Below are 15,748 nucleotides of genomic sequence, written 5' to 3'. Positions count from 1 at the left end.
ATTTTTTTATTATATTTTAGTCAAAAATGTTCCTTATATTAATTACAACTTACGTAGATCATAATCATTCTTTTTATTGTAATCATTACACGTTATATATACGTTTTACTGTAGCTGAGATTCAATAGGATTACACCCAACTTGATTAAATAATCTGTCCTTGATTATTTGTGCCATTAATCCATGAATAATTTCAATAGTAGTCTTACAACTGTCTCTTGTTGCTTTCATTAATTTTTCTACAGTACTGCGATCATGAGGATCCGTTCCACCCAAAATAAATCCTCTTCCAAGTGCAACCTCTGACTGCTCAAGTTTATCCGATAAATCAAATATTTGCCCAGTAGTGTAATCAGCATTTGTTAGAAGACTAGAGGAACTTAAAGTATTCACCCAGTATTTATTCCACAAAGAATCTAATAATCTTCTATCTAATGATGATTTAAAATAAGAAACTTCTAAAGAATAATATTGTTTGCAGTGAACTCCAAAATCTTCAATCTTATTTAATGGTATTGTTTGATACTCAGATGGTTCTTCATTTGCTGGTTTATATCCCTTTTTATATCAAATATTTTTTTTATTATTTATTATTTCTTTTATGTATTATAAATATTAGTAAATATATACCACCTTTGGATATGTTCTAAATGCACCCAAACAAACTTTGCCAGCAGATATTGTTCTCACAGGATCAATTACAATAGCAACAAATGGTTCCTGAAAATTTTGATTGAGCATTTGTGTAGATACATCAATACCCGATAACCAACATCCATAGCCAGGATGACTATGGTACCATCCAATAGCATTTTCTTGTCTTCCAACCTTAATAAATTGGAAAATAAATATTACGTTATAGGCAGTCGTTACATGTTATATCTGTAATAATTAAGTACTTGTTTAGCTGCTTCTATATATGCTGTCATATACTCATAAGCCTGTGCTTGAGCGTTAACTCTTGTTTCTGTGCCTTCTACAGGTAATGCAAAAGAATCCATAACAATCATTGTATTTGCTGCAACTTTTCCAAGCAAAAGACCCATTACTTCTAAAGTTCCTCCAGAACGAGCATGCATAACCATTTTTAATAATGCTAATGCAGAGATTTTTATATCTTTGAAAAAATGAGGACTGAAATATGATCAAGAATGTGTGGTTGGAAATGAGATCATAAAAATATATCTTAATATTGATACGAATATTTAAAAAATAACATACTCCTTTTCCCATGGTTTTGCAGCTAATATATCTTGTTGTTCTTTACGATCATACCTATAAATCTCATCAACAGTGCTAATTGTTTCAATATTATTTGACATTTCCCATGTTTTTTTGGCAATTGTACTTTGGTCAGAAGAAGTGCTTGCCATATTTAATCTATATTCAACAGCTTAAGTTCTAAAATAAATAAAGAAATTATAAATTAGACTTATCATACGTATTTTATCATGTTTTTTTTTCAATATTATACTTGAATGTATACATATATTATTATTTAATGCGGATAAGACCTTTTCCAACTATAATCAAAACAATTGTTAATTATGAAAAAATAAATAAAATTATTCTACTGATCATATATTAAATGATAAATATTTTATGAAACAGTATATAAATCTTAAATCACTGCATAAATCTGATTTTTTACATAATCCAAATATGAGAATGTATTCTGTGACTGTTTAATACAAGTATAGATATTTGATAAATTACGTTTATAAGCCTTTACTAAACCGCCTAATACGAAAATTAAAAATAATTCAAAATCATACTCCTATACTTCTATCACAACACTTTGAATTACTACGTCATATGCTTATTTCGAATTGAACAATACTATAATATAATAAATGATAGACCACCGCCACGTCTTTCAATACATCGTATTATTAACGCCATCTACCAACAAGATTTTCATTATTATATTTTGCGGTATTAATTGAATATTAAAAGTATTAATTGAATATTTTATGTTATATACAATACCTAATATTATAGTTTATGTAATATGATGATCTTTTCCCTACTCACAAGGAGAGATTTTAACCTATCTTGTTTATTATTACTCTGATACTATGTATCTCCAATATGTGTGGAAGGAAAATATTAAGTATAAGTATACTAAGGAATAGACTGCAAAGTTTAATTTACGATTAACTCCAAAGTATTAAGTAACATAGAAAAAGGTATTATAGAGATAAATTTTGTTTCATAAATGTAGCGCGACGCAGTTGATTTTTCTATATCGCGTGCGTTTGAATGACGGCTTCAAGAGGTTGGCCTAACCGCTATATCATTTTATTATTATGATGCTTTTGCAATTAAATAAAAAATTCACAGAATTATAAATTAAGAATAGTAAATGCTTTATTTTACATTATATACTGCAGTCTTGTTACTAAATCTTAGTAAATGGTATTCTAATAAATAAATAATGATTTCATAAATGTTAAACTCATCTTTAGGATCTTAATATTAGCTCAATAAATATAATTAATAATCTTCTTCATCATATCCATATCCAAAGTCATTCTCATCTTCTGACCCATGATGTCCAAGCATTTCTCCAACAGTCATTTCTGTGGGATCAGCTTCAACATCCTCATCAACATAATCATCGGTCTCATCTATTTTGTAAAGGAAAGTATAATTAATTTAATCAAGCAAAAGAAATTTTATATGAGTGGAAATTAATAACTTACCCATATCACAAGAGGTATCCATTTTTGAAAGTATAGATTCAGTTGTATTAGTTTCTATTTCAACTGGCATTTGCACTTCTTTTTTTGTTTTTTGTATTTGAGGTTTAACTACATGAGGTTTCTTTACTACTGGTGTGATTGGCTTATCTTTGATTCTTGATGAGTTAGAAATATTAGATCTATAAATATAAACATTGATATTTATTGTAGAGATACGTTTCTTGTAGAGAATAAAAAAATAACAAAAGATATTATATACTAACATTTTATTAGAACCTGACGAAGTGTTTATTTCTTTCTTTGGTGATTGAACTGGCTCCTCGACCTTTTGTTGTTCTTTGGTTGAATTATTTAAACTAACGTTTAAACTTTTCAGTACTTCATAATTAATTTTCGATGATATTTTCTTCTCTTGTAACATTTTTTCAATTGCCTCGCCTAATAAAATTATAAAATGAACATAATAAACTATAGCAACTGATAAAAAATTAATATTATAGAATTTGTAGTAAATATTATAACATTACCTGCAGTATTTGCAGGTACTTGATTTTTATTACGTTTAGTAGTCCGCCGTCGTTTCTTCTCAGGTTTACCTTCTTCTTTTTCTTTCTGCCGTCTTTCTTCTTTTTCTTTTTGCTGATTTAAATATTCAGCATTCACTTTATTCCATAAATTGTGTTTGAATTGTGCTTCTTTTTCTGACATAATATAACTATCTAACTCTTCGTCATCTAAATCAGCAACATCAATTTCTCCAGTATCCTTAAATAGAAAACATTAATGAATAACAATTGTTTTGATTAAAATTAATTTTACTTACATTTTCAAAATTTGTGTTTACTGATTCTTTTGTTTCATTTTCTCGATCATTTATTGATATCAATCCCATAGAAGCAATATTAGGTCCTTTAAACAATTAGGCGTATTATAAATTTTATAATATAACATTATAATAGAATTTAAGAAACTGTTTAAATCCTTGCCTAATCCAGTAATTAACCGATCGTTTATGTTATTCATTTCGGAATCTTGAAAATCACTGTCAGGGTCATCTACATCGTTTCCAACGTAATGTTTAATTACATCTAAATTACTTTCCCTTATAAATCTATCAGTATCTGCTCTTTCTATAGAAGCAGCTGGAAATTAATATTTTATGGTTTTTTTTCTATAATAAAAACAATAAAATAATTCATCAATTTTTTAATTATTATTACAATTACCATCTTTGCGCTTTTTCATTTTTCCTAATCTGTGTTCTTCTAATTGTTTGTCAATTTCTGCTTGCAATTCATTTATTTCTGTATCTATGTTTAACTAAGAAAAAACAACAAATTATGCATAATTAATTATGTAGATATACGATATATTATAAAATAAAAATATTCTATACCCTTTGTAATCGTTCTCTGTCTTTTTTTCGTGCTGCTTTAAAAGCTGGAGGATCCTGTTCTTCTTCCAAATCGACTGTCATGAATTCTTCAAGAGTCAATGCGCTTGAAGGTGTATCACCAAATTCTATAAGCCTATAGATGTTAATGTATAAAAATTTGTTATCAATTTTTACGTTTATTTAGAAAAAAAACTTATTTGAATACTTTTTACCTCTTGCGTAATGTCGATTCATGCACTTTTACAATTTTAATAATATCCGCCGGTGACCTATTGAACTCGTGTAATCGAGCAGCCATCAGCAAAGCTAATGTAAAAGAAATATCGTAATATTTGTTTAATATCGATTTAATTTCAATGATCTTTTTTTTTAATTATATTTAATAATATAATTTTGACTTTTTAAGTGTTTAGGTGAATTTGTAACAAACGTTAATGCAAGCATCATATGTAAAATTTAAAATGTATTAATTAAAACTTAAGTATTTATATTAAAATTAAATAAAATTTAGATTACGAATAAATGAAACTTTTCTAATACCAGCGCCACATAATCCTGATGGTCTACGTCCGCTGTGAATACTATCCCTTTTCATTCTTTGTACTACCCGTAAAGCCGTCATTGATACTTCGTGAGTTTTTTCACCAAACTCCAGCTTATTTGCAAATCTCATAATATATAAACATGGATCTATAAAGAAAAATAATGTCAACAATGTGTTAAATTTAAAAATTCATCAAATATTAACAAATTCATTTTATTAGTTTATTAATATAGTATATTATATTAACATAATTGCCAAGAATTTCCTTTTTATAATATATAATACACTTTTATGTCATTCTTACTTAAACGTAGAAGGTAAAATAACAAAAAGAATAAAATATATAGTAATTATATAATTCCTGAAGCTCCTATTTAATATTTATTCCATTAGATTACATTTGTATTGTACGCTATTGTTTGTAAGTGGACATTACTTGCGAAATATACATGGTGTTCACTTTAATGTTTCGCACAATTTTCAAATTGTTCGCAGCAATATAATAAGAAGATTATTAAATAAACTTTATTTCTGTTAAATGAATAATATATTATGCTGAATGGACAACGTATTAAAATAAAATGCATTTTTTTTTCTCTTTAGTCTCGATCATACTGATTTTGTTGATCTTATTACACTAAAAAAGGGATTTATTTTAATGTTCATTATCCTTATATCTTGTTCACTCGTATTATAAATAGATTATAGTTAACATTTTTTATTACAATACTATCTTGGTAACTGGTCACGACTCGATACTGAATCTGACCAATTAACTAGGGAGGAGTTTACACCATCAATAATTATGCTTGAATATGAAATAGATAAAAATATAGAACAAGATAATAATACTTGGTACTCAATTCCAGATGTTTTATACAAGACAATTGAATGTCAAAACTCCGGTAAGCAAAATGAGAGAAATATATGTACGTAACACCGGAGTTACGCTCCATGAAGATACTTTCAAGAAATGGTGAGGATGGTGATGGCCAGTTAGCAAGACAGTACATAATCGCAAAAATAATGAAAAATCATACATTAGAGCGAACACCCTGTATACACATACTGCGCAGATTGAAGATTGCGTTTTTGAGAAACACCAGATATATGGACGCGCGTGCCCTAAGTTTCCTATCGACCGACGTACGGAACTATCTAACCAGCGCCCGTCTGACATGGCGCCCATGTAAATGAAATCCAAAATCGTTCCGTGTTGCAATTGAAGAGAAAACGGGCAATCAAGTTTAAAAAGTGAAAATGGCGATGTCAAATCTTTACTCGAAAATATCAACGAAGCCAATGAAACGGTTCCAGGACAACGTCACAGTCAAACAGACTAATCCATGGTTAAACGGTGAGAGATTATTACAGATATAAATAAACATAATATGCACCTTAAATATATACTGTCCATGCATTTATTAAAGCGAATTATAGAAATAAGAATAAATGAAATTGTTTTTATTTTGTTTGGCTATATCCGAGTAATGTTGTATCATTTCCATAATGTTTATTTTCTCTTTGAAACACATAATGATATTTTAACAACATTTTAATTAATTTACCTTGAGTTTTGAAATATTTTATTTGGAAATGCATTCTTTAAAAATAATTTCAATCAATTAGGAATTATGAATGATAGATGAAATAGTAAATATATTTTACAAAGTAGTATATAACATGAAACTGCACAGGCTTCAAATATACAATATTATAGTGTTAAACTATTTTACGTGATTTCATTTAAATCTTATGATTTTTCATAAAATGCGTCTATTACGATAAATGTTCGATGAATCAGAGAATGTTGAATCAAATAGAATAATATTGTACATATTTTTAACGTTTAATTTTGATCATATTTTTCGTATTATTCATATGATATTAAAACATAAAAATTAAAATTAGAAAAATTCATAAATCGATAATAGCGTTATAATACTTATTAACCTATGTTTTATTTTAAACCAAATATATATTTTAAAATTTTCGAACTAATTGTGACTTTTCTGTTTTAAATAATTTCTATTATTATATTGTTATAAAGTCTTCTGACCATTTTATATAATAAATAAATTTTTTTGTAATAACTAAAGATACATCCAATTTAATAAAAATTTGAAATCATGCAAAAAGTATATTAACCCTATAATATGTATGTATACATACATTCATATGAATTTATTTGACATACGTATCACGTGCACCACAAAATTTCTACGAAATTATACGAATAAAACCGGAACAAACCGAACTTAATATCATTCGAAGTCTTTATACCTATAGATGAATTTTCCTTAAGTGTATAGTGTACATTACATGCACATAAGTGTATATTTGTGTTCGTAATGTTTGAATATGAGAGGTGGTCTTTAAAGCTACAGTGGTAGCAAATATTTACTATGTTATGATAGAAGTAAAAGATTCTATTTAAAATTATTCTCAAAACTGTGGAATAATGTACACTAACGGTAAAATTTTGATGATTTTGCTTTGCATTCGTTTTAATTGCACCGTCGCTAAAAGGTGATAGATTATACAACATCTTAAAGCGATGGTAAATAAAAATAATGGATGTACGAAAACAAACTTTAATTAATTCTAGGAAGAATAATCTAATTTAGAGATCTTAAACCTTATTACAGTTATTGTCTTGCATAACCTCTATTAGTAATGAAAAATATTTTTTGTTGATGAAGTTATACAATCGGTAATATCAGTTTTCGATATATTCTAGCTTAATATAATTAATATATTTATATAAAGGTATTATCTATTAATTGTACTATTAATGAATTAATGAAAATTAATTTAGAATAGTATTACTTTTTGTAACTTTACTATTGTTACTTTGACATATGCTTAATGTATGTTATAATTAATTTTTATATAATATTTACTCATCCATTTTCAAGTTTAATCTTTATGCAATGATACTAAAAATGATAAATAAAAGAGTAATATTTAAACATATTTTATTCTGTTAAATCCATTAAATTTTTTTATATAATGTTCTGTATGCTAAATTGTTTTAGCATAATAAGATAATAATTTTGCCTAAATATGTTGTTTGATAACAAAAAAAAAAGTACTAAATAGAAATGAATTTCACCTAACTTAAACCTAATATATTGATATCATATGTGTTTTAGCGGAATCACTGATTCCTGTATCAGATTCACCACCTACTGTAAGCCCATTATCTTCTTCCATTGTATTACAACGTGAAGGAACGATAAACCAACCACTTAGTGCACCTGCTTCACCTTTGTCTTCCTTATCATCTCCTTTAACTCAATTGAATTTGTCATCACCTGAAGACTGTACACAAGATCCTAATTGGCAGGCAACAAAACCTACAGTTCGAGAACGAAATGCTGCCATGTTTAACAATCATTTAATGGCTGATATTATATTTATTGTTGGCAGCCCAGGTAATTAATCATAAAGTCATTTAGTAATTGAATAAGCAGTAAAAATAATTTAATGTATTAAATACATTAAATAATAATATATTTGATTGCTCAATGTAGGTCACATACAAACTATACCAGCACATAAGTATGTATTGGCCACTGGTAGTTCTGTATTTTATGCCATGTTTTATGGTGGTTTAGCAGAGAATAAAAGAGATATAGAAGTACCAGATGTAGAGCCTGCTGCTTTTCTTGCTCTATTAAGGTAAATGTTTTAAACTTGATGAAGACATCTTAAATTATTCACTACTTATTTTATTATCTTTTCTCAGGTATATGTACTGTGATGAAGTACAATTAGAAGCCGACACAGTGTTAGCAACACTGTATGTTGCTAAAAAGTACATAGTCCCTCATTTAGCAAGAGCATGTGTTAATTATTTAGAAACAAGTTTAACAGCAAAGAATGCATGTTTACTTTTAAGTCAATCTCGTTTGTTCGAAGAACCAGATCTTATGCAACGTTGCTGGGAAGTTATAGATGCTCAAGTAAGTTTAAATAAAAGAATGTTGAAGTCTCTTACTTTTAATGATAATTTAAATGTAACGTTAAAAAGTAAATCAAACTCTTCAAACTGTTTGAATAACAAACTACATGATTCTGAACAGCAATTTATTCAGAAAACTACAAAAACTAATAATTATGGAAATATAAAAAACGGACTATCAGTAGTATCTCATTGCTTCAGTTTATCTGAGAACAATTGTTGTTCTAAACTTAACAACAAAAAATTATCGTTTTCATTATTTCGAACTCGAAGTGAACCTTATTTTACAGATAATAAGTTAGAAATTGAAGTAACACAAAATGTAACTTATGAAGATAACTTTATAGAAGAATATGAACACAACAGAAATGATTATAATGAATTTTCCAAAATAACATGTAATATTAGTCCAATAATTACTTAAAGAATTTATAACATTTATTCTGTATATTAAGAAGTTCAAGATATATAGAATTGCTTATCCCTTTTTTAATTAAATTGAGTAAATATTTGAAAGACTGATTGACAAAAAGCTATAAAAATATATTTTTTTAATTTTTAAAATACGTTTTTAATCAAAATTCGTCTAAACTTCATTATAAAAATTCCATTCATTAATTATTAAAGATAATATTACGAAAGATTAAATACATAATAAGCAATTTTATAAAGTATGAAAATAAAATACTTCAACAACATTTTTTTGTAATATTATATACTATATCATACTTATTTAATTAATTTTTTATGTACATATATGACTATTACACTAGTATTCATAAAATATTTAATTGTAATAAATTATATCATTATTAAATTAAATGTTTTTCAAAAAATTATAAAATTAGTTTCCTCATAAAAATATCATGTTTAATATATACATTTAGAACAGATTTTTAAAAATTTGTTTCTACTTTTAAATTGTATCCTGTATCATATAATAAACATTTTTTTTTTAGTAAATATAGCAAATATCAATGTTAACAAAGGATTAAGTTTTAACTAAATCTTTGAAATTAGTTTCATATTTATATTTTTATTTTCTTATATTTTACATATACTAATTGTATTTGATAATATTCTTAATATTTTTTAAAGAATTCTTAGAATTTTAAAAATATTTTTAAATTTAGAAAGAACATAAATATACTTTTTGAATGTTTTGGATATAAGATTGATATATGTACATATGCATCATGCAGAAGCCAAACTGATTAATAACATCATGGGTAATCACCTAATTTTTAGAAAATTAAACTCTAATATATTCTAATATTAAAATTAAGTATTTTTCAGGAAATAGAGTTGATCACTTTGGCTTCTAAGTAATTCATACAATATACATAAAATCAATGAAAATATATTCCTAAGAAATATATCTTTTTTTTAATAATTAAATTTTTGTCAAAAGATAATATATATTTTTTACTAAATTTATATATATAAAATTGAATGTAATACAGGCAGAAATGGCGCTAAGATCAGATGGTTTTGTGGATATTGACATCCACACTCTTGAATCAGTGCTTTCTCGAGAAACATTAAACTGTAAAGAGATACATATATGGGATGCTGCATTAAGATGGGCTACTGCAGAATGTATTCGGCAAGAACTTGAACCTTCATCAGCCAATCAAAGACGACTATTAGGTAAATATCTAAATTAAAATTTTAAATCAAAAACTAGTATCACTAGTGCTTTTTTCATTCTAGGATCTGCTTTATATTTAATTAGACTTCCTGCTATGAATTTGGAAGAATTTGCCAATAGTGCTGCTCAGACTGGAATCTTAACACAACAAGAAACAATTGATGTTTTTTTGCATTTCACTGCTAGTAATAAACCTCAACTTTGTTTCCCTACCAAACCTCGACAAGGTTTAAAAACTCAAGTAAGTACTATAAAACAAAATCATTTATTTAGGTTTAATGTAAAACAACTATTCATAAGTTAGCAAGCTTGCATAAGTTATATATAGAGTAATAAAACTAAAATTTCTTATGCTTTATTTGCAGGTGTGTCATAGGTTTCAGTCATGTGCATATAGATCAAATCAGTGGCGTTACAGAGGCAGATGTGACTCAATTCAATTTAGCGTTGATAAAAGAATATTTGTTGTTGGTTTCGGACTTTATGGAAGTTCATCTGGTGCTGCAGATTATAATGTTAGAATCGAACTTAAAAGATTGGGATGTGTTTTATCTGAAAATAGTACGAAATTTTTTTCGGATGGCTCGAGTAGTACGTTTCATGTATATTTTGAGAATCCAATCCAAATCGAGCCAGAATGCTTTTATACAGCTAGTGTAATATTAGATGGAGGCGAGCTAAGTTACTTCGGTCAAGAAGGAATGTCAGAGATAACAGTTGGTAATGTAAATTTTCAATTTCAATGCAGTTCGGAAAGTACGAATGGTACTGGTGTACAAGGAGGGCAAATACCCGAATTAATTTTTTATGGACCACCAGTAGATGACTGATGGAAATTTACCACAGAAATAATGGTCTAACTGCTGGTCTCTAAAAATATGTACCTTGACATTGTTCAAGATTTTGTATAATTGTTTTGAGTACTATTTTTAAATCGATGACGAATATTGTGTAATAGATGCACTCTTAAAAATATTAAATATTTATAGTTTGAATTTAGTATAAATCATAATGAATAGTTTGCAGAAGAAATTATAATTTTATTTCTATTATTATCATTCTATTAATCAAATATAAAAAGAAATGTCTTTTTTTTCATTCAAAGACTTGAAAATAAACTTTCTGTTTTACGATACATTGAATATAAATATAAACAATTTCATAAAAATTTATTTTCGTAAAATAAAAGTCAAATATATATATAAAAACTATTATTTGCTTTTATATCAAATAATAAGGCAGTATTAAACTAAGGAAATAAATAGTTTACTATATTTAAATTAAAATTAAATTTTAAATTTACATTTTTGCAGAGGAGTGTGTCTACTACAACTTTTGATGTATTCATATTTATGCTTTGTTTCTTCCGAAAAAATATTACATTTCTTATATAATTTAAATACTTGAAACATTATTTGTAAATATGCAACAAGTGAAGTATATAAAATACTTGTTAGATTTGAAGAAGAAGAAGAAGATGTAAAAACGATATTTAAATTGATAGAAAACAATTGAGAAAGTTAATAAGTGCTATTTAAAAGGATTTACTATCTTAAAAATTATTGTTAAATAATAATATAAAGAAATAAGCAAAGATCAATTAATTTTGGAAACTATATTGTTATCTCGACTAATTAATTCTCAATTAAAAAATACTAATATATAAATTATAATTTTTTTTAATTGAAATGCTTTAGAATCTTAAATGAACAATGTACATTATCGTTTTATGGAGGAGAATATACTGTTTTTACTAACATAAGTAATATTGATTTAATGTTGCATTCATATATCATGTATTTTAGAATATACTATACTTATTGGAAAGCGTCATAAGCAATTTTAGAATAGTATTATAAGTGAAACTGCCTATACAAAATAATATTTGTTTTTTATTGTAACATTATTATTTTGTTTTTTGTATCATATTCATAAGAGAGGAGATACATTTTACTTTCTTAGATTTATTGATTCTTTAATATATGAAATTATGTACTGCAAAAGATGATTGCTAAATTATTAGAAGGAATATTTAAATGTAGATCCTTAAAGCAAAATAACGTTTTTGTATACAATATAAAAATCACAACAATACTTTATATGTACATTCTACGATATTTTAATCATGTTTATATAATTTTATAATTTACTATAATCTATGTAAAAAGTAGAAAAATATTCTAGTATAGTTTCAAGATAAAGTATATACTAATTATATATAACTCTCTTACTTTTTTTTATAATAAACATTATATTGTATCCAGTAATGCTATAGAATCTGGCGCCAAAGTCTACATTGCAAAATAGTAAATACTATTTAAAAAAGTACAATGGATTGCAATACCAATAATAATAAAATGTACAAAATAATGCCTTCCTACTACTAGTATGACTGGCTAGTGCCAAAAAAAGGAACAAGTAAATTTTGAGAGCATCTCTGTCTTAAGATTGGCATTAAGAAAGATATTAATTATATCATTAACTTCCAAAACAATATTAAAATATTCAGTGAATAATTTTAGTTTGGATTTAAGTTAGATTAATTTATTACTAATAAATAAGAGATTTAGTTTTGTATTCTCCATTTTAGATACTTGATATTATTTAAAATCAAAAAATTATTTAACATTACAATATAAAATATGAAAAGTGTAATTGAAAATGTCTACATAAGCAATAAATTTAAAGAATAGTCATCTTATATTATACTTTTATGTATTAAAGTACTTCAGATTTCTTGATTATTAGTAATATACGGAGTGAACAAAAAAGTTGAATACGACTTTAGGAGCACATAGTACTCAGCAAAAATTTTTAATAAACATGGGTTCAAAAACTATTAATTTCAGAGTTATAAAGTTTTTTGTCAGTAAGATATTACCTTTACAACATATGCTCAATATGACGCCTGTTCAGTTCAGCATATACTTCAGCATATTTTCTTACAGAAATACATATATGTTGAAAAATCTCTGCATTTTCCTTATCTCTTGGTTTTGGATTTTACGGAAGTGAACTTAATATCTCTTGGCAACAAAGCAGCTGGTTTATTATATACTAAACATCTCGTAATTAAACATCTCCGAAATTAACGGTTTTTGACCCATGATTATTAAAAGCTTTTTGCTTATTATGATGAATACTACATGTTTCTAAGGTTTCTATCCTCAGCTTTAGCAGTATCCTCAATTTTTTTGTACATCTTGTATACAATAGGGCTAAATTTTGAATTAATATTTCATACTATTACTATTAAAAAACTGAGTGTATGTGAAGACACAAATGTTATATTTAATACTTAGAGATATTTCAAATATGAACAAATTTTTACTATAGTTAATCAAGTATTTAATTTTGTATTTTTTCAAATTTAACATTTAATGCAACGATAATGTATGTAAGAAATCACTGTTTATAATCTTTTTCAAGCGGTAATAAATGTAACAATAACTGTTGTTTCTGATAAAAGTACCTTACGAAATAAGAAAATTTATATCTGAAGAATAAAACATGTCAATCTAATTAATTGCAAATCGAACTATTTTATTTTATTAAAAGTTAAAGATTATGTATGTATCATGTAACATTTAATGATATTTAAAAATTAGTTAATTTGTTCTTAAATGAGAGCAAATAAATTGAATACAGGCATAAATTAGAAATAAAAATTTATAACATGCGAATTTATAAAATGCTTACCTACTGAAGGTATATTGATGCAAAGAGCTTGCGTAAACCTCAGATATGTGCGGCCCAATTCATGAACACAAATTTGCAGTACATCACTGATGTCAATAAGCATATCTAAATAATTGGTTAAGTACATACTTTACTTCTGAAAACTTGTCATACACAACAAACGAAACTTATATTATTATTTATTATAATTCTTGCTTTTCAGTTTGGGATAGCTTCCGACTTATATCATAAACAGAACTTATATTTCAATAAGATTTCACACTAAACCAAATACTTTGTATATATGAAATAGATATAAAGTAACAAAAATAAATTCAAGAATGATAATTATAAGAAAAATATTGTTTTTTATTTTATGAAAATATAAAGGATACGTGCAGTGCCTTCTGTACGACAAGTAATATAAACACAAGCTGCATGATTATGTGCTTGCTTCCTCCCACGAGTTAACTGACGATTCAATGCCATTTTATAAAAATTCATAGATGTATCAATACAATGCTGATTTAATCTAGTAACAAAATAAAATACATATTAAATATTTTATAAAATATAATAAATGAAATTAATAATTTACTGCTCGTATTATAGAAAAAATTTACATACTGTAATTGCATACATAAATGAGTTATTCCCTTTCTTGCATTTTGTAATGTTATTCCTCTTGATTCTTTTCCATTGACATGATATGCTATGAACATAAAAATGATTAAACTAGACAGATGATGGAAACTAGTAATAAGAAAATAAAGAACATTTAATGTCATATTTATTACAAAATAACGTACTTGCTCCAAATCCTGTAGCTCCACCAGTGCTGTCATTAGCAACAAATTGACCAAGTACCATCATATTCCCAGATGGTGTCTCTTTAAAAGCTGTTTCACTAACAATAAGTTGGTCTTCCAACACAAAACCACAATCTGTACAGACAGCATCTCCTCGGGCTGGATCTGTTTCAATATTTGTAGATCCACAATTCCGACACTTACTCGCAGACATCTGTTAAATGACAACACCATCATTCAAAAGGAAATCTTTATTATTAAGAATTTAAAACGACATTTTCACATAATTTATATTATTTTTTATGATTCAAAATATGTACAGATTAATGTATAACTAAAATATTTAAATTTTATTAATGTTTCTCTAAATTATGCAAGATACTTAAAAAATAAATAAAAGAATTACTTTTAATATATTAAGCAATAAGGAAAAAACAATAATTTTTATATCATACTTTGAAATTACCTTTGTTCTTTATGTTCAACTTTAAATTACTGAAATGATGACATATCAAGTATTATAGGTTAAATAATTTTATTAAATAATGATGACATAATGACAATGTCACACTTTATTATACCCTGTTTTACATAAAAATATGTAGAATCAGGATAAGTTTAATAGTCGTCTGATAAAACAATCTTAATCGAATAGTTTGGAAGCACACGCGTTATTACAAACATGACATAAGAATTAGATTGAATACAAAAAATATGCGCATATATTCACTGCTTTAAATGACTATATACATAGTTTCTTCATCGTCCAATGTAAATGTAATTTTCAAAGTAACATTAACTTTCATGTAATTGTTTTGTTATATAACACATCATAAAATTTACAATTATCTTAATAACTTAAATAAAAATAATACGATTTTGATTAGTGTAATATACGATCTATTTATTGCGTCCAACCTCTTTAAATATAAAAACTATTATTTCTTTAAAATGTAAAACTATCCAAAATAATTAAAAAATGTTTTTCTGTCTGTATT

The 15,748-nt window shown here is 25.9% G+C and overlaps 3 protein-coding genes across 5 annotated transcripts; 1 reads left to right on the top strand and 2 right to left on the bottom strand.

Annotated features, from left to right (window-relative positions):
• Positions 1 to 54: 54 nt before the first annotated feature.
• On the bottom strand, positions 55 to 1,890 carry CSN5 (COP9 signalosome subunit 5). 3 transcript variants are annotated; one of them, XM_069123576.1, is made up of 5 exons: positions 1,776 to 1,890; positions 1,222 to 1,401; positions 900 to 1,134; positions 634 to 828; positions 55 to 558 (listed from the first exon to the last, which is right to left on the bottom strand). In XM_069123576.1, exons 2-5 carry the CDS (start codon positions 1,371 to 1,373, stop codon positions 106 to 108), a joined length of 1,035 nt encoding a protein of 344 aa, XP_068979677.1. In that variant the 5' UTR covers positions 1,374 to 1,401; positions 1,776 to 1,890; the 3' UTR covers positions 55 to 105. The 3 variants fall into 3 exon arrangements, with proteins under 3 accessions (XP_068979677.1, XP_068979676.1, XP_068979678.1); XM_069123575.1 differs by having other exon boundaries at positions 1,717 to 1,862; XM_069123577.1 differs by lacking the exon at positions 1,776 to 1,890 and adding an exon at positions 1,487 to 1,633.
• Positions 1,891 to 2,345: 455 nt separating this feature from the next.
• On the bottom strand, positions 2,346 to 15,685 carry Brf (Brf RNA polymerase III subunit). Its single transcript, XM_069123569.1, has 15 exons — positions 15,217 to 15,685; positions 14,751 to 14,964; positions 14,569 to 14,653; positions 14,337 to 14,473; positions 13,963 to 14,067; positions 4,642 to 4,791; positions 4,314 to 4,407; positions 4,102 to 4,234; positions 3,932 to 4,025; positions 3,692 to 3,847; positions 3,529 to 3,614; positions 3,233 to 3,470; positions 2,969 to 3,143; positions 2,706 to 2,884; positions 2,346 to 2,630 (listed from the first exon to the last, which is right to left on the bottom strand). Exons 2-15 carry the CDS (start codon positions 14,962 to 14,964, stop codon positions 2,497 to 2,499), a joined length of 1,980 nt encoding a protein of 659 aa, XP_068979670.1. The 5' UTR covers positions 15,217 to 15,685; the 3' UTR covers positions 2,346 to 2,496.
• lute (BTB/POZ domain containing protein 3 lute) lies at positions 5,813 to 11,249 on the top strand. The gene is made up of 7 exons (XM_069123570.1): positions 5,813 to 6,002; positions 7,801 to 8,082; positions 8,182 to 8,329; positions 8,397 to 8,613; positions 10,076 to 10,262; positions 10,326 to 10,504; positions 10,629 to 11,249. The coding sequence occupies exons 1-7, from the start codon at positions 5,906 to 5,908 to the stop codon at positions 11,091 to 11,093; spliced, it is 1,575 nt and encodes a 524-aa protein (XP_068979671.1). The 5' UTR covers positions 5,813 to 5,905; the 3' UTR covers positions 11,094 to 11,249.
• Positions 15,686 to 15,748: the final 63 nt, after the last annotated feature.

This window comes from Bombus flavifrons, chromosome 11, assembly GCF_040668555.2.
Source record: "Bombus flavifrons isolate JBK064 chromosome 11, iyBomFlav1_principal, whole genome shotgun sequence".
Classification (NCBI taxonomy): Eukaryota; Metazoa; Arthropoda; class Insecta; order Hymenoptera; family Apidae; genus Bombus; species Bombus flavifrons.
This window is presented reverse-complemented; position numbering and strand designations above follow the sequence as displayed.